Here is a 20,151-nt window from a genome sequence, read left to right on the forward strand (position 1 = left end):
GTGCCTGTATTGTTCATTGCAGTTTTCTCAAATCTGGCCAGAGTATTACGGCTGATGTCTATTGTCAGCAATTGCAAACCATGATGGAAAAGCTAGCGGCTAAACAACCTAGGCTGGTCAATCGCTCCACGCCGCTGCTACTTCACGACAACGCTAGACCACACACTGCACAACAGACGGCTACCAAATTAGAAGAGCTTCAATTGGATTGTCTCAGACATCCTCCGTACTCCCCGGACCTTGCTCCAACAGATTACCATTTTTTTCGAAATTTGGACAACTTCTTGCAAGGGAAAAAATTTAACTCTGATGGGGCAGTCCAAATCGCCTTCACAGATTGTATTGAGTCCCGTCCGACTGTTTTTTTTTATTGAAGGGATCAATGAACTACCTATGAGGTGGCAAAAGTGCATAGAAAACAATGGTTCATACTTTGATTAATTAAATTTATTATATTTAAAAATATTCGACTTTTTGTTCCTCCCATACAAAACGCCATTTTCATATGTAAGGACCTAATATGTTGAAAGCGTTGAGGCATTTGCTACTACAGTCTGTTATTAGTTAGCCTTACGTTAACCAGCATAAAAAACAAATGGGTAAACTATTTTTATAGTCGCGTGCCTAATCAGGACTGCTATAGTTCGATTTATACTAACAGCAGTTTTCTAATGTATCATATTTTGATTTTATTATATTTTTCTGTAAAATAAATAAATAAAACTTGTTACGGGTTTTTAACATTAAATAAAACACATATTAGGATATTTATACTTATATAAATAAATGTAGGCGTCAAGAGGATTTTGGTTTTTCCTACGAATCCTATTATATCACGTAATGTTTACCACATAAACAAATTGTTAATTTATTATTCAATAATGAAGATCTAATTTGAGGGCTAAGCCAAAGCTAAAAAAAGAAAACATTTCATATAGCTTCACAATAAAGTAAAACCTTAAAATAATAATTTAAAAAATCCTACCCCTCAGTTATAACCGAAATAAAATTTTATATCACACAACACACAATTTATGTCTCAAAAGCGTCCAATACACGGCAAACACTGCCCGTGTCCGTCGTTTTGTCCCAACCTAAAGGTTTCATTTTTGTCTTTAGTTTATGATAACCTACTCCTATCATAGACTAAAGACAAGAATTCCAGTTTATAATCGCCGTTCGATTTTTTTTGCTAAAGTGCTACTTGCAAACAGTGATCTCCATAAGTTAACCTATAAATCAATAGTAATGTGTGACTTACTGCAAAATATAAACGCTGTTAGCGCAGTTCGTTCCAGAACACACGTACCGGTTTCTGAAGCCTGACAACACACCCGCTCGATTGTATGACGGCATCTGGCTGTGTCACCTTACATCGAGTCAGCCTTGAGCCCGTTGGAACACTATTTTATAAAATATATTAAAATTATAACCTTAATTTTTAGGATCGTAACAGATATGGCGACGAAGATAATAGGCCGCGACAAACAGAAATGTCTACGAATACTTTGTGCATTTGCGAAAAACTCGAAGCAAAGCGACGAACAAATCGCGGATATCTTTGATTTGGTGGAGCCGACGGTGTCTTTGACCTGTGATCCTTTGATTATTGATTTGGTGAGTGCCAATTGGTGGTATAAATTATGTGTTGCTTGTGTGTGATTCAATTTTGAAGTATTTTTTCGTATTTGTAAAGATTGTATTGTTGAAACAGTATACTTTTCTTTTTTAATGTGATGTAACGGCCCGTCCGTTCCTGATGTTAAGTGTTAGTGACATCCGCCGCCCATGGATGCTCACATTGCCAGAAGGCTCGTAAGTGCGTTGCCGGCCTTTATTGGTAGACTGTAATGCGAAAAAAACAATTAGGATATTTTCAGTGAGGTACGAGTTTTCTGTGAATATGTTACGCTGTGTTTTAATTTACAGGTCTAAGAATACTATCTTTTGGAGTTTCTAATTAAATTCTTATACGATGCTATCAATTTTCTTATGTATTTTTTTTAATTTCTTGTTTATTAATTATTATCTACGAATCATACATATTTTCATATTAAATTCATTCTTATTACGCAATTATAATCTATTAATAAGTAAACTGCATCTTCTATCGTAAATCTCATGGAGAGTGTTCAGATGAATACCTGCAGCTGAGTTTCATCATCGTACCTGAATGCTAAATACCATCCGTATCACCTCCACGTCCGTTGTTCCACAACTGTGCGTTTTAAGGCAGTTTTTGCAGCACCACTGTAGAACCAGCTTCCCACTGATGTTTTTCCGAACCAATTCCACTTAGGGTCCTTCTAGAAAAGACCGTATCAATTCTTAAAAAGTATCAGTCACGTAACATCAGATGAGCCTCATGCCCGGTTGCCCCCTGTTCTATAAAAAAAATCTTTTAATTATATTTCAATACATATTTTTATATTTTATCTATGCTCAGGGCGTGCTGGCAAGAACGGTTTAGCATTACGAAGTATTTAATCTCAAAGCAAATTTCCACGTCATTAAAACATAAAAAATCTAGACCTTCATTAATTCCCAATTATTTCCTAACATGTGGTCCTTCGAGCCGGATAATGTCGCTAACGATAGTTGGCGAACAGTGAGAAGAATAAACACTTGCATTCCTTAGCTAAAAGGAAAGGAAGAATATACTTAAACAAAACATGACACACACACACACATGACACATTTTATATATCTGAAAAAGTAGTGGACTGTATACATACATATATATTTGTACAGTATTTGATAAAGACGATGTTATTTTAGATATTAGATATTATTTTTATTAGTGTACCGCGGCCTTACCGTACGCTCGTCAAGCAGCTCGCGAGCGCGTCGTAACGATTGCGGAACAACTGGCTACCCCTACAACTCTCGCTTCACCAAGTCTTCAACGTGCGGCTTATTTATTGCTCTTCGCAGAAATAACACGTAAGTATTTTATTTAAGCTTTTTAGAAGAAGTTTAGGCCCATGGACAGTCACGCATGTCAATTCAAAAGTTCGTTTATATTTTACATAGAAAAATTATGAAGGCAATAATAAAGATTAAGCCGTATTTAATATTAACATTTCGTTCTTTAGCGTTTTATTCTACACTTAATTTTTTTTCGCAAAACAATGAATTTTTTACATTTTATTTTCAATATTACTGGTTAAAAACATTTTTTTAACACAATTATTATTATAATCGTAATGCCACACCACAGTTTTTGGAGACAATATATCAATATATATAATATCAATATCTACTAAAATGTCCGCGATATTTAATGTCTAAAGCGAAAGGTACGTTGCACAACGTACGGTACTAATGTTTGTTTACTTCGACCCACTAAACGAACAATATCGAATTGTGCGTGAATATTTTAGCAAAGTTCGCGCACAACTGGGCCCTTGTGTGTGCGCAATCGTGACTCTCGAACTAAGTCTCAATTACACTACCAAAGCCAACACATTTAATTATACGCGCACTATGCCAAGTAATTTTTTGAATGATCAAGAATATTGTATTGTTACGAGCTAGGGGATCGGATAGAAAATGCCGTAGATTTCTTCAAAGGTTTATTTCTTGATAAATCAATGAGGAATTTATGGGCACAAATTAATTGCAGAGATGCACTAATTGCATGCAAAAACACAGTCACTTCACTTATGCACACTTCCCACAGCACTTTATCACTTGTAATCACTTTATTCGTACTTTATCGCTTCGGTGTTCCTCTCTTGTTATCGCATCTATCGTTCTAGAACGTCCGCACTCTTTGTCTCTTTCGCACGTTACTCCGTCCTTGTCGTACGGCGTTCTAGAGTGCTCAGTCTAGTTTCGAGAAAGTTCTGATCTTCTCTCTCTCGTATCAAAAAAAAAAAAATTCAAAATTCTTTATTTGTTCAGATACATGTACAATACAATTCAGATAGATTCTCCTAGTAAGTCAGAGACCTGTGAAGGGAAGCTTCGCTCTTCTTTAAATCAACCAACACAATTGGTTTAAAAAAAAAGAAAAATAAATAAATAAAAATAAACAAATATATGAATATATTATCATGACTATGTAATGTGTTTGTGAAAGACGAAACAAATGTGTGCGGGTGTTGCATGAAAAGATGGATTAAGGAAAAAATTATATTAGATGATTTAACAATGCTTCTGTTTTGTTGTAGTTAAGTGTACCGAGCCAATGGTTTAAAGTTGTTTTACATTTATGGTATGTAAGATTATGAAAGCTAAGGGTTTTATTTAAACTATTATAGAGATAAGCTGAGCGATTGTTGTATTGCTTACGTGCAAAGATTGTCTTGCAAATTGTGTAGCTTATTATATTATGTTGGGTCCTTTTTTGAGGTGTGTCTGTTTTATGTGGAGAGGTTGCGTGTCTCCTAAGGACACAACGGAGAATATAGAGCTGGCGTATGGTCAGTAGTTTGCAAGACTTGTACAATTCTTCAGTTGGAAAACTTTTATTTTTTAGTAACATTATTTTTATAATTGCTCTCTGAGCTCTTTCAAGTGCTAGAACTTTGGTTTTCGCACAACCACCCCACACTGTGATACAGTAGGTGATAACAGATTGAACTAATGCTTTATACACGGTATATATGATGTTTGGTTCCGCTACATGACGTAGATTGCAAAAAATCCAGCTTAACCTACGTATCCTTTTTATTACTGCATCAACATGGGCGTGCCAGTTTAGATTTTGGTCAATAATCACACCTAAGTATTTAATCTGTTTCACCCTAAGCAGCGTGTCACAGCCGCAGTCTTCACTACAATTGCAATTTAGTTTGTGTAATTTTATGTTAAGATTGGAGGGGGGTTGGCTCTTATCACGTATAGCAAAAGTTATGAAGTTAGTTTTAGATGGATTAATAGTTAGCTGACTGCTGGTTAAGTGCGCGTTAAGTTTGTGAAGATCCGCTTCAGCGTTTTTATAAGTTTCCTCCCATGTATCCCCATAAAAAGTTAGTGCCATGTCATCAGCATAACAAGTGATGATACCTTTATTGATTTTGGTATTGCACATTTCATTGACATATATCAAGAACAGCGTTGGCCCTAAAACCGAACCCTGAGGGACGCCGAAAGAAATCGGGTTTTCATTTACGTTACTAATTAAGTTACCTAGCTTAACTCTTTGAGTCCTATCTGTCAGATAGCTGGTCAAGAGGTTGAGAAAGACTCCTCTAATGCCAATATTATCCAGGCGCTTAATCAGAGTTGAAACACAAACAGTATCAAATGCCTTTTTAAGGTCGATAAATAGTGTAAGACACTTTTGTTTCCGGTCAAGGCGTTCAACTAGGTAATTTATAACGGCTAGGATAGCATCTTCAGTACTACAATTTGACCGAAAACCAAATTGTGTTGGTGAGAGGAGATTGTATTTATTAAGGTAGGATATTATTCTTGAGTTAATAGTTTTTTCTAGGATTTTGGATATAGCTGTTAAGATAGAGATTGGGCGGTAGTTACTGATGTCTTTTTTATCACCACTTTTGAAGATTGGATGGATAATTGAACTCTTAAGAATGGTAGGGAAGACACCGGTTTTATAACATACATTGCATAATTGAGAGATAATAGGAGAAAGTAATGGTGATGCTAGTTTTAAGAAGCGGTTGGAAATATTATCTATTCCAGTTGCACTTTCTGATTTAAGGTTTTTTATTATAGCAGAGATTTCATTGGGTTCAGTGTCAATAATTCCTATTGATGTTAATTGCGTCTTATTGTTAGACTGGAAGTCGAAGTTTCTTGGGGTGGATGGTAGTTCTTTTGCTAATAGTTGACCTATATTTGCAAAATAGTTATTTATATGAGCAAGTGATGCTTCTATGGTAGGCTTTATTTGCATAAGTTCTAAATTATTGTTTTTCGATTTGTGTAGATTACTTATTTCTTTAATTGCATTCCAGAGGGTTTTAGTATTATTGCTTGGTTTAGATAATAGGTCACGATAATACTTGCGCTTCAGATTTTTGATTAAATTGTTGCAGTAGTTACGATAACGTCTGTATGTTATCTGGAGTATGTCGTTACTAGAGTCTGCTTTGAGTTGGAATTGGAGTTTATTCCTGTGTCTTATGCATTTCAGAACACCGGGTGTAATCCAGGGCTTTAAACAACGCTTGGTTTTTGGGATAGTTTTTATTTTAGTGTTTGCCTCAAGAATCTATTTACTAACTTCGGTATTATATTTACTAACTTCGGTCGAAGTCGTGTGTTTGGATATGTATAAGAACACAGCTGAGTGGTCAGTTATTGTAGTTTTTAAAACGGCTACTTTTGCTGAAAAACATTTAGGGTCAAGCTTAAGCATAGCATGATCTAGACAGTTTTTGTCTCTGGTTGGTAAGCGGTGTCCTGGAATCAGCCCTAATCCCGAGAGGTGTGTTAGATAGTCAGTACCGTCCAAGTCAGTAGATTCATCTAAAATGTTTATATTAATATCGCCTAGTATTATAATATTTTTAGTCAGGGAGTTATCTTCTAGGTATTTAGTCACTGATTCAGTAAATTTCTTTTTGTTGCTGTTTGTATGTGATCGGTAGATTCCGAGTATGGTTAGGTTTTGTATTTTGATAAGCATGCCAGAAGCTCCGTATAAGTCTAGTTCTTGCTCGGAGTGTTCAATGTTATCTTTGAGATAAATAACTACACCATCGTTTTGAGTTTGTTTTTTTGTTGTATGATGGGCCTGATAGCCTTTTTTGATAGGGAGGGGTTTATCGTGGTGAAGTCTACATTCTGTTAGAATAGTTATATCCGGGTCTGTAGATAAATCAAGCAGCTCTAAGTTTAAATCTAAGTCATCCGAGTTCTTATAAACACTTCGTATATTTTGGGTTAGAATATAATATCCCTGTTTTCGGGTTGGAATGAAATTTTTGAGCTCTTCAGGTAAACAGAGAGTTGAGGAGAAATTAGATGTTTTGTCTAAATCTTGAAAGTACCTATCCATTTCTGAGTTTGGTAAGGCCCAGGGGGTTGTGAGTTGTATTTGAATATGGCTTTTTCCATAAGTGAAGAACCAGCAGGAAGCAAGGTAAGATGAAACAGGATAGGGTATGTATTAGGAATTGGAAATCATGTAATTTTACTTTGATGTGTTTATGCAATGGTAGGTATTGAAGCATTATTGTGAAAAAGTTAGCAGTTATGTGTAGATGTTCAAGACTATTTACATAGAGAGTATGAGAGGAGTGTACGTCAGCACATGAGTTGAGAGAGGTGAGTTGACAAGACAGTACATATGAGTTACATAAACTTAAGTAGAAAACATTAGAATTAGTTATAGTACCTGAAATTAGTACACAAGAAAGTGGGATACAAAATGGTACAAATAATGGTTGACACAGAATAAGTATCCCGATTAGTCAGTCTAAGTTCATTAGGTTTTGAATTTGGGCCTCATTTGTAATTTGTAGAATGGTAGAGGTGTCGTCTTTTCGAAGATATACAAGTCCTATGGCCGTCCAACAGTACTTGTATTTCTTCACTCTCTTCACGTCTCGAGCTAGAAAGTAAAGCCTACTTGCCTTCTGCGTTAGTGATTCCGAGATGAAGATCGGTACATCGGGGTCTTTCTTAAGTCCGAGGTGTTTAGCACAGAGTTTGTTGGTTGGGCCAGTGTTAAACTTCTTAGCTGCATAGAGCAGTTTGTCTCTTGTAACCGTAGAGGTTAGTTCGATTACAATTGTTTTTGTAGAAGAGTTTCTCCTTGTTTTATATATATCCCTTATGTCCTCTTTGTTGATTTCAGATTTTATATTTTGCGCAAGGTTTGACATTAGTTTAATGAGGTCCTCTTTAGATTCTTTACCTTCCAGAGGTACATTTCTCATCTCAATAGTTGTCTGGCGGTATCTTCTAATTTATGTTCTAATATCAAAATTTGTTCATCGCGTTTTTTTATCTCTATTTCGAATGACTCAATTTTTTTTTAAATTCTAAATTTTGCTCTGCTAGGAAAGTAATTGACTTTTCTATATTTGAGTTGCTCAGATTAAGGGCAGAAATCATTGGGAATAGCTTGTCCATTTGCTTTTGATGTTTCTCTCCCCACGAGGTAATAATATTTTTCATTTCTTCCCTAAAGTCAGAAATTTCCTCACTGTGTGTTTTTGCAAACCTTTTACGTTTTTGCCTAGAAGTGACAAAGGTATGCTCTTCTTGTTCTTGTAAGTTAGGCTCTGACGTAGATTTTTCCAGGGAATTATTCATTGAGGTATTCATTGTGTGTTACCTTGATCTTTATACCAAGAGCGCAGAAATGGCAAGGAGATATGTCTTGTATTTAGTCACTGGTCGGGGGTGTGGCCTTGGTTGACACTCCTTCCTGCAACTTGCGTATGCGTTGGGGGCGGCAGCAAGTGGGCGGTGACTTAAAAGAATGGTGGCTACTCCTATGATGCACTGTTATCCTAGTACTTTCAACTATTTTATTTATTAGAATTTTGAAACTTTTTCAATTTAATTAAACACGGGTTGGGTTTTATACACGACTACTCTAAGCGAGATCCAAACGGAAGAGGTATCATTTTGTACTTGTCTCACACCTAGAAAGTTTGGTCTAGAATATTCCTTCATCAAAGGGGTATACCTAGGCCTGAAAACGCCTGAAAACTGCAACACTCTACTACACATGTTCTGAAACCGACTGAAAAAAGGTTTCAGCTTCCTGAAAACTAGGGTAACATTATGGAAATTAAAATTTTCTAATATGTGATTGACCATCTCCTGAAACGGTCAGAAATCATATTACAGCCTGCTGAAAAGTTCTCTAACTAGTGGAAAAATCTAGAAACATTGCAGTCGACCCGTCTTCGTAACCGTATAGGCGACTATGTATTTGCATGTTGTTCCCACGAGAATGTAAGTGCGTGCTCCTATTTCACCATGCCTCCTGCTGATAGAGGATCTTTGATAATTTGAGACAATTCTTTGCTTTTAATTAATTTTATTATTATTTATTACTTAATATGTCATGTGGAACATGGTGTAATGGCAGCTCCTTACAAACGTTGTGTCATAGAAAAAACAAACTTGGAGATTAAAAAGAGTGGCGAAGAGTTTGTCGCCAGTTCTTCTCTTCCGTTCTACGCCCTTGATTTGAGAACTGGCAGTAAATGTAAAATTAGAAGTATTTAATGTATATTCCTTTTTTATTGACGTTCATAAGTGTACATTGAGTTACCTATATGAATATATGGTTTTTGACTTTGACTTGAGTACAAAGCATAACGTTTTCCTGCTCCTCCATATAAGCAACTGTCGGCAACAAGTGTGCAATACTGTGCGTGCACAAAAAACACAGCTTTGCCGGCGGAGACAAAAGCCAAACGTGACACACGTGCGTGTGTTTTGCTATAGTTTTGCACAAAATATTTGTAAACATATGTGCTTCAGAGTATTTTGGTAGAATTGTGCCTTAAGAAAATATCTTCTTGCATTTTTTGTCTATTAATCGAGATAGTTTAATGCGGGTAGAACCGCAGAGCACAGCTACTACTAATATAAAGCTATCTCCTTTAGGGCGAGTTGGGGCTGAGCGTGAAGGGAGAAAGGAAGTGGAGCCACCTACGAAACGTCGCGCTGGGTGCGTTTACTCTCCAATACTCTCGTTGTGGGAGGATATGGCGTGGCGAGGGGTTTTACGCTGTACAGTCTACGCATTGGATCATACGGATTCTAATATTGTCAAGGGCGCATTTCAAGCACTCTCTAAAGCGTTATCTGTTGACGATCGCTATACACGGTAATTAAATACCAATTTTTGTTTTGCTTTACAATTAAAGTTAAACTAGGTGTAGGTGAAATGGGCTATTTGAGAAGATTAAAAAAAAATTAAGTTTATTTCTTCGTAACTATGTCGCAGTAAAGTAGTTAAATCAGAGAGTTCATTGAATCTCTAGACAGTTAATTAACATCGATATTCAATCAAGTCGCTAAAGTTCCGTCAGACAAGTGAGTGAACGAAACGTTTAACGAGTTTCCTAAACGTTCCTAGGCAACGAGGCTAACCTAACCTAACCATTTACAATAAAGCAAAACACGGAATTTCCAAGCTCTCAGTTCTTCACTATCACACCGAAATAACAATCACAAATGAATTAATCATGGCGGAGTCTTGTTTTACATTGTTAATCAACACGCTGGCTTTCGGTCAGACAGATAGTTAAACGTTTTCGACGATGCTTTATTTAAATCAAAATGCTAGCGACTTGATTGAATATCAATCTTTAATTAACTGTCTAGAGATTCAATTAACTCTCTGATTTAACTACTTTACTGCGACAACTATATAACCTATTTGTTTATTTTTTATTCTGTCAAGTATTGGCTTAAAAATTAAAATTAAACTTCAAAAACCCGCCAAATCGCGAGTCTGGGCGAAATGGCGTCGCACTCAGTCCCTATGACTTACCAAGACAGTAAACACATTGAAAGAAAACACTTTTTAACCGGATTGAAGCTATGTATTATTATAAACTTATAATTACAGTATGATATAGTATATCATCCTTGAAAAGATAAACTGTCATACACTGTAGATGATACACTTCTAATTTAGTCGAGACTCTTCCAACCACCTCCATCTCACTCTATCTTGAGCATTTTTCTTCCCCACCAAGCTTATCTGCCCACTATATAAGTTACCGATGACTTTAATGAAATAAATGTTTATGATTTTTAAAATCGGTTCGATAGTTTAAGAGTATCTATTTGTTTAAATTTATTTATCATACTTTACCACATTATAATTATTATTATTAAGCCTCATTTATTCCTTGAAAATTTACAAAATAAACACACACATAAAATATATATGTATATATATATATATTTTCCATTTTTTTTTCAAGGACCTCTTATTGAGTATAGGCCTCCTCCAATTGGCTCCATCTCTCTCTGTTTTGAGCATTTTTCTCCCAATCCTCTCCACCAACTTTCTTAAGCTCGTCAGCGCACCGTGCGAGAGGGCGACCACGCTTTCTTTTTCCTGGTGGCCCTTTCCACTTTGTTACCCTCTTTGTCCATCTGTCATTGTTCATTCGAGCGGTATGACCCGCCCATTTCCACTTAAGTTTTTTGCAATGGGGTAGTGCATCAATAACCTTCGTTTTGTTTCTAATTTGTGTACTTCTGATCTTGTCCTTCAGTTTTAAATTTAATACACTGTGTTCCATTGCTCGTTGACAAGTTGTTATTTTTCTATTTGTGTTCGAGTCGAATATCCATGATTGGCTACCGTAAGAAATACATGGCAATATACACGTGTCTAAGACTTTCTTTTTTAAGTATATCGGTATCTCTGCCTTCAGTACTTCTTTGTATCCCCAGAATTTGTTCCATGACATCCTAGTTCTCCTATCAACTTCATCATGATGCCGTGAATTTTTAAAAGATATTTCCTTACCCAAGTATATGTAGTTCTGCACGTATTCTAAGGGGTATCCATTAATTTTGACCGGATCTTGTAGGTGATTTGTCATTATTTTTGTTTAATTCTAATCCTATTGCTCGACTAACAGAACATAGTTCGTTTATCATTTCCTCTATTTGTAGTCATGTTTCTGAGAATAAAACGATGTCATCAGCAAATCTTAAATTGTTTAAGTAATTACCGTCAATAATTATACCTTTTTGTGTCCAATTAAGCTTTCGCATTATGCTTTGAAGTACTGTTACAAATATGGCAGGAGAAAGTGGGTCACCTTGTCTAACCCCTCTTTTAATGGCTATTTTAGGACCCCTTTTTTCTGGTTTGACTCGGCTTACACTTTTTGAGTAAATATCCTTAACTAGTTCAATTACCCCTGATGGTACCTTACATTCGTGGAGGGTATTCCACATACTGCTGTGTGATATGGAATCGAAAGCTTTTGCGTAATCTATAAATGCCAGATATAGTGGTCTCTTTTTTTCTTTATACTTCTCAATAATTTGATCCACAACATAAATATGATCAATTGTATGATGTATGATCAAACCACATTATAATATAATAATAATAATAATATAATAAAATATGTTTAACTTAACTTTTTTTTTTGTTATTGATTTTTAACTGTTATCAACACACTGGAGTGCATAAGTGAGTGTGTGAGTGCAAATGTGTGAGTGAGTGAGTGAGTGAGTGAGTGAGTCAGTGAGTGAATGAATTAAGTCTGTACTACATACTAGGCCTCAGAAGAAGCTCCAACTCTGCGTAGGGTATGTTCATGAGCCAGTCCTTTAGTCGTATTTTTAGATTGTAGACGGTAAGCGGGTAGATGTTAAGCAGCCTATTTAATTTATTATAGATGTAGTCTGCTTGCATATTGCGTCTCGCAAACTCATTCCTAACGGTCTGACCGACGACCACATCTTTCATGATCAACAATGCTTATATTTAAGTTAGATGACAATTATGGTGAACATAACTGTTACAAAAAATACAATAAAAATATTACGGATTATGTATTTGTGTTTAGAAAAAATCAATGGCGCTACAAATTTTTTAGGTCTGGGCCTCAGATTTCCGTATCACTTTCATGATCATTTGTTAATCGAACAGTCAAATAGGTGATCAGCCTTCTGTGCTTGACTTTTTGGGTCAAACCCAAGCCGGTTCCTCACGATGTTTTCCTTCACCGTTCGAGCTAATGTTAATGCGCACATATAAAGAAAATCCATTGGTGCACAGCCGGGGATAGAACCTACGACTTCACGGATGAGAGTCGCGCGCTGAAGCCACTAGGCCAACACTGCTGCAATGTGTATCCAATTACACACAATAATACAATTTTTATGTATCCCTTCCATTTTTCTATTATTACTTTATAATAATAATAATTAAGCCTCATTTAGTACTTGAACATTTTACAAAATATACACACACATAATATTTTTTTTTCAAGGACCTCTTTTTTAAGTATATACCTCCTCCAATTAACTCCATCTCCTTCTGTTTTGAGATGACAATAATGTGTTCTTCATGTTTTTGCTGCGCTGAAGTCTCCCATCAGAATAAAAGATTTTGTTCCTTTGATGTTGCGTGCGTGCGTTTGCCTGTTGGAGTTGGTCGTACAACAATGACATCCCTGTATCATTGGTGTCGCTAGTAGGAGAATATGCTTGAATAATTGAAATATATTCGTCATACAAAGACTAAATTTAGGACACTTACTCATTCATTGCTATAAAACTATCAAAATATGCTTTTAGGTTTTCCTTATTAGAAAACCGACGCCATAGAACCCTTGAGTTTGGCCGTAGTGACAAAAAAAATATGCGCTTGGTCTTCCAGTATATTATATCCTAGTCTTCTTATATATATACTTCGTAATTTTTTTTGTTTATAAATAAAATTGATCTATTTAATTTCAGACTGTCTGAAACAGTCCTCTTGTGCTGTACATTAGGGTCACGTGGCTTCGACGTTTTGTTACGTCTCTTCTTCTACGGCGATGTCAAGGAAAATGAAAAAGACGTGTTAGAATCTCTTCTGAGCGTAGCACGGGGCTCTGAGGCGGTGACATGCGTTCTAGCTGGTTCCGTAGCGCAGGTTGCAAGCGGTGGCGCTGCTGAGAGGGAGAGACTGGTTACGATATTAGCTGAGAACGTTGCTGGTGGGCCAGTCATAGTGGAATTGTTACACGCCCTCGTACCAGCAGGGACACAGGTTGAATACGGCGGAACGGTATCACGTGGTATTCTAAGGGAGCTAAGACAACGTGCTACGCTTACTAATGAGGATCATTATACGCTGGGGTAACTATATGTTGTATTGTCTTTTGTTAACATTGCTTTTACATATTAAAAGAAAACACTTTTTATACCGGATTGAAGCTATGTATTGTTATAGACTTATAATTATTTTACATAATTTTAAATTTTTTCGACGTTTTGCGTGCTTTACAGCGTGCGTGGTCACGGTGAGATCGGTAAAAAAGTGTTTTCTTTCAACTATAATGTTAATAATTTTATAATTTATGCTAAGTAATTGATTGAATCAGAGATATTCTTGTATACATTATGTACTAGCCAAGGCTGTACATTTTGCTCATTCAGGCTTTCTTAGTTTTATAAGCGTGGCGATTTCCTAAATTTGACATTACATTGCAGTACTTCGTTTCAAAGCAATTTAATTATTTCGCTTATTTTTGTATACAACAGGGGGCAAACTGGCAGGTGGCTCTGGTGTTAAGTGATACCGCCCACCCATGGACACTCTCAATGCCAGAGGTCTCGCGAGTGCGTTGCCAGCCTTTTAAAAATAGGCACGCTCTTTCCTTGAAGTGGTTCAGAAATACTTCAGTGGGCAGCTGGTTCCACATAGCGGTGGTGCGCGGCAAAAAAAAAATTATTGCGTAAATACAGGCGTTCAAAATGTGATTTAACAATATAACAATGATAATGTTAGGTACATAAAACATAAGGCCGGCATCGCACGCGAGACTGTCCTGAGAGGTTCCTGGCCGTTTGCCCCGTCTAATAAAAGAATATAATAAAAAACGGAATATATTCATTATATTTAACAGGAAGTTTGTTTTGACAGGAATATTTCCGCAGGGAAATGCATTAGTGCGGTCGAACCGTGTTTTTCTATTAAAGGTACGTTAAAAAACAATATTTCGGCATTTACATGCTGATATATGAATGTTTACTAGTTCTTGTATCATTTTACAGCCATGAGCAAGTGTTTTGGGTGGTTATGCGAGTGGGACCGTTGGGGAGAGGGGGGAGAGAGATCTTGTCAAGTGCCGCAGCTTTGGACCGATAATGATTCATTTAGACGGGAAATGGAGACGTATATAGGTAAGTGAACTTCAGTAGGAAATTGTGAAGGTTTTGACTTAATTAATTTGGCTTAGAATAATCGCTAAGATGTGTGCTGGAAGGTGTATGGTGCCATCCTTTGGTAAAATATGCGCTTCGGCTGTCGCGTGTCTAATAAAAAAGAGGAATCCAAGAATTGATCAGACCAGCGATGGCTATCAACGGTGTTGTCTCCCACTCCAAGCACTGGATTCTTAATAATTTAAATTATTATTGTCGCTTTTACTATTTCACACCCCTTCATCATACAATAGGAGCAGTGTTGGCCTAGTGGCTTCAGCGTGTGGCTCTCATCCGTGAAGTCGTAGGTTCGATCCCCGGCTGTGCACTAATGGATTTTCTTTCTATGTGCGCATTTAACATTAGCTCCAACGGTGAAGGAAAACATCGTGAGGAACCGGCTTGGGTTTGACCCAAAAAGTCAAGCACAGAAGGCTGATCACCTATTTGCCTATTCGATTAACAAATGATCATGAAACAGATACAGAAATCTGAGGTCCAGACCTAAAAAGGTGGTAGCGTCATTGATTCTTTCTTTCATCATACAATACAAGGCAAACCCAACTATTCCAGATTCCTCGGTCTTATAAAAACTATGTACGTAACTCAGCCATGTTTACCTTGAGATTATAACACAAATTACCAGCAAATATATATATTTAATGTGACTGAAAAATGCTTAAAAAAATATTTAACAAACTCTAGTATCTTTTATTAATAATGGCTTTTTTATTCTTCATTTATATTAAATATTCATTATAATGATCAATGAATTTGTGCTCTGTTATATTTTTTGTATAAATAGGTAAAACTGTGCTTTATGTTTATGTTTGAATGTGTATTCCGTTTTTGGCTTTTGTGTATAATGTAATTGTTTGAATATTGTTTAATGAGTAGCTGTAGGAATACTTTAATAAAATAAAATAAAACAAAATGGAGTAGTACTATGTCTGGTCAGTATCAGTGCGCACACAATAGCGGTTTTAAAGTTAAACTACATAAATCATTACACCGGAACATCAATTGTAGGTTCATTTCCGGTTCGTGTGTCAAAGTCAAAATCGACAATTGTTATCCATCTTTGACTGACACCGATTTAGCGCAAACAATGAGGTTTTAGTTGATGACACCGGTGACCGCACTGTAAACACTGACTGACTATACGGTAATATGTAGGGCTTGCGTTTTTTTTAAGCGTACGTTAAGATTTCGAATTACACTTGGGCACTAAGATATTTTGTCTGAGGCGTAATTAACACGCCTGAGAGGGAAAACATCGTGTACAAGTTTGTCTAAGACCCAAAAAGTCTATGGCCTAAGAAAAAAGATGCTTATGAAACAGATAGAAATTCAGAGGCCTCTTTATATAGAATTGTAGTTCCAATCTTATTTTCTTTATGCGAAAATGTGCTTGAATACCTAAGGTTATTCCCATTCGCATTCCACCAAATAAAGAAACTTATACTAATTGAGCAGTGTTGTCCTAGTGGTTTCAGCGTGCGACTCTCATCGCTGAAGTGAAAAGTTCGATCCTCGGCTGTGTACCACTGGTGTATCATTCTGTGCGCATTTAACATTCGCTCGAACGCTGAAGGAAAATGGTTAAGAAACGACTAACTGTCAAAACTTTTTTCTCGCTCAAGAAACGTTGTTTTTTTGTTCCTGTTTAGTTTTGTCTTAATAACTGTGTTAATACATTTTTATTCCTTTACTCACAGTGGTTGCCTGGATGAGATCGCTCGAAAGCGATAAGGCCGCCAGTTGCCCTCCTTTTGATTTAATTATGTTTAATTTTTTTCTATTGTAACGTAACGAAGTGGTAATAAATAAATAAATAATAAATACAATGTAAAGAGATGCACATAAATAGTTGATCGCTGACTGTATACAGTATTACTGCCGGCGAGGATCTGTTCCACTAGTTCGTCGCTGATTGACAATAGGTATTCTCGCTTAGCGATACTTGGTCAGAGATCAGAACTACGCTGAGAGACCGACCTGCGGCATCAGTCATTTCTCTACAGTGCGGATATGAAATTTCACGTATTTTTCTTTATTATGAACTAGCTGCCCCCGCGAACTTCGTTTCTCCTTAATGTGGTTTTAGTTAGCCTTAATACCGTGACACGAAAGAATAATTTCACTGTATTATCGTCACTATAATTTGAATTTGATTTACACTTGTGTCTAAGTAACACGTGGTTTGCTAACACCAAAAATTAAAAAAAGTAGAAATAATTGAATTTCACGGTATTTCGTTTACTACAAAATAAATTTAATTTATTCTTTAGCCTCAATAACACGTGGTAATCATGATATTGAATTGTAGCTTATATGACACGTTTGTCGGTTTACCATAGCAGTGCCATCTATTGATTACTTACTCAATCCAGTCGAAAAGTATCGACATCTGTTAGAATATTTTGGAGTTAACAGATAATTGTGACTGTCAATTAATTATAGACAAATAATTTGCAATAAAATGAAATTGCGACTATAATTAAAGATCTAAGCTATCCTATCTCTTAAGTTGGACCAGACTACTCACGGTGTGCCAATTTAATTTAAAATCGGTTAAGTAGTTTAAGAGTCCATCGCGGACAAACATCGTGACAGGAGATTTATTTATCTTAAGATATCAAACAATCATTTGAATTATCATTGTTGCCTAGTTCAGACGACGATGATGATATGTTTTATGATGGCATTAGCAACAAAACTATCAGTACTACACACTCACTTTCCGCTGCTCGCCAACTCGTTTCTAATTATAGCTTGACTCTCTTCTCGTTCATCGGGCGGTGGGACGGCCTTCGACCCATAAAGTCGACGGCGTGAGTTAAGCACAGGAGGTTGATCTCCTACATGCCTGTTATATTGACAAATGATAATGAAACAGATACAGAAAGAAAAGAAAAGAGCGTACCTATACTTGAAAGACTGGCAGCGCAGTCGCGAGCCCTCTGGCATTGAGAGTGTCCAGTGTCCAGCGGCGGTATCACTTGACATCAGGTGAGCCTCCTTGCCCGTTTGGCCCCTGTTATATTAAAAAAAACAGGCTCAATCCTAAAAGGTTGTAGCGCAACTGATTTATTTTATGGTCTAGATCTTTTATGCCACTTTAGTCGCAGTTTTTTTGTAACTAGGCGAGGTGGGCTGGTTCCGCGCAATGTGGTCAGGACTTGACGCTGATAGAGACGAAACTGGCCTCTACCGGCTACTCTTGGCCGCTGATCGTTGGCCTAGAGATACCTTCACGTTTTCTGCTGTAAGTAGCTTCCGATATATCTCTTTCTTTAAAATGATTATTATTAAGCCTTGATTGTTGTATAATACATTAACACTTCTTTGAGTTACATAAACAAAAAAAACTTAATTCTAATACATAAATAAAACGTAATCTAATACAGCACTTGACCCGTTTTGGGTAATCATAAATACACATAGGCCTCTTCCAGTTAAAATGGTTATTATGGATCCACAAATAATTTCAAGTAAATAGCTGATAATTGAAAATGTGCCTACAGCAGTCGCCGTGTAAAATTAAAACTATGCAAATATCATTATGTTTTAAAGTTTGTATTTAAAGAATAAATTGTAATAATAAAATTTGACTAGTACTATAATATATATTACATTACGTTTATATTATTATATTTAATATTAGTACATGACCTCCGACGAAGTGAGAGCCTCCTCCGAATTCTTCCGTTTCTCACTCATCTTCCCTCCTATTATATATATATCCCATTATGTATAACAATTAATTTGATGTTTGTTTGTTAGGTATGGGAACTGGAGATGTGGAAAGATGGTGAATTTGTCCGGGAATGTGACTGGTTGGAGAGGCGGGACCGAGTTTGTTTGGCACAAACTGCTGCACTTCTTATGATGAGGTTTGTGCTGACAAAATTTTGTTATCAGAAATCCAAACTAGTTAGCAGCTCCGGGATAAAGCTGACCTGTAACTAAGAGGTAGATTTATTAATTTTTTAAAGATAATAATTTGCCGGTATTTGCTGTTTAATAAAAAATACTATTACAAATAATTTTATCAGAGTTTAGTGGCAATTAGTTCCCCTAGATGGGGCAAAGGGCGTCCACAATGAGTCTTCATCGCGTTCGGTCTCGTATTTCACCTCGCTCCAAGTCTTTCCGATTCTCTTTGGTTTGGTCAGGTTTGCCTGGGTCGGCCACGCTTCCGCTTTCCTTGCGGGTTCTAATCAAGCGCCTGCTTGGGAATATGATTGAGATCCCTTAAGAGGCCTATCTGTTTCTAAATCAACACAAAATGTATATCGAGAAGGAGGAGGAGCCAAACATACAGCACATGATCGTATAAAGGATAAAGTAAACAATATAAAAATGAAGCTTTAGTAAATTCTGGCTGTAGGAGCCGTCGCTATTTTAAGCGTCCGGTTGGCAACCCTAGACCTGATAAAAATACTTCATTTTGGAGCATCTTGTGACGTTTTTCCAATTATTTCAGATTTTGACAGCAACGTCAAAGATTGTAATCAAAGTCAAAGTCAAAAATCATTTATTCATATAGGTAACACAATGTACACTTATGAACGTCAAAAAAAGAAATATACATTCAATGCTTCTAATTTTACATTTACTGCCAGTTCTCAAATCAAGGGCGTAGAACGGAAAAGAAGAACTGGCAATAAACTCTCCGCAACTCTTTTTAATCGGCAAGTTTTTTGTTTTACACAACGTTTGTAAGGAGCTGCCATTACACCATGTTCCACATGACATATTAAGTGATAAATAATAATAAAATTAATTAAAAACAAAGAATTGTCTCAAATTATCAAAGATCCTCTATCAGCAGGAGGCATGGTGAAATAGGAGCACACACTTATATTCTCGTGGGATCAACATAGTCGATAACACGAGTACAAGTTTTCCATAGTATCTGTCTATTTAATTAAAGTGCTATAAAAATATTCCAGGTCTCTTCGTTTGCAATCATCAGAAGAACATTATACTGAACAGACTTCCGCATTACACGAGAACATGATAAGGTGGTGTTCGCTGGTTAACAATATTCGAGGCGCACCAGAAAATCTACGAACTACGTTATTCGAAGACGTGATTCGAGTTTGCAGTCAACTGGAGCTGGGGACAATTGACAATGGAATTGAGGAGCTGGTGTCAGCGAAGCGGGGGTTGGCCGTTCTCAGGAATAGTCCATTAGAGCTGGCAGAGGCGCTGGAATTCGCTCGTGAGTTTATCGTTACGAAATTATAAAAAAAAATCCATGCGAATGTATATTTGTCCACAAATTTCTCGGTAACTAAAGTCTTC

General features: G+C 36.5%; 1 protein-coding gene across 5 annotated transcripts in view; it reads left to right on the plus strand.

The window, feature by feature from the left end:
• LOC123715256 overlaps positions 1–20,151 on the plus strand; it is a 75,240-nt gene that overhangs the window by 37,656 nt on the left and 17,433 nt on the right. For all 5 annotated transcript variants that reach the window (XR_006754411.1, XM_045670203.1, XM_045670202.1 and 2 more), the window contains 9 exons: positions 1,446–1,617; positions 2,802–2,943; positions 9,550–9,772; positions 13,387–13,770; positions 14,558–14,613; positions 14,689–14,817; positions 17,985–18,106; positions 18,625–18,734; positions 19,797–20,068. Coding sequence is in view for 4 of the 5 variants with exons in the window: in XM_045670203.1 (XP_045526159.1) it covers positions 1,446–1,617; positions 2,802–2,943; positions 9,550–9,772; positions 13,387–13,770; positions 14,558–14,613; positions 14,689–14,817; positions 17,985–18,106; positions 18,625–18,734; positions 19,797–20,068 (1,610 nt within the window). In the remaining variant the exon portion in view is untranslated. The remainder of the gene's footprint in view (positions 1–1,445; positions 1,618–2,801; positions 2,944–9,549; positions 9,773–13,386; positions 13,771–14,557; positions 14,614–14,688; positions 14,818–17,984; positions 18,107–18,624; positions 18,735–19,796; positions 20,069–20,151) is intronic.

This window comes from Pieris brassicae, chromosome 10 (assembly GCF_905147105.1).
Source record: "Pieris brassicae chromosome 10, ilPieBrab1.1, whole genome shotgun sequence".
Classification (NCBI taxonomy): domain Eukaryota; kingdom Metazoa; phylum Arthropoda; class Insecta; order Lepidoptera; family Pieridae; genus Pieris; species Pieris brassicae.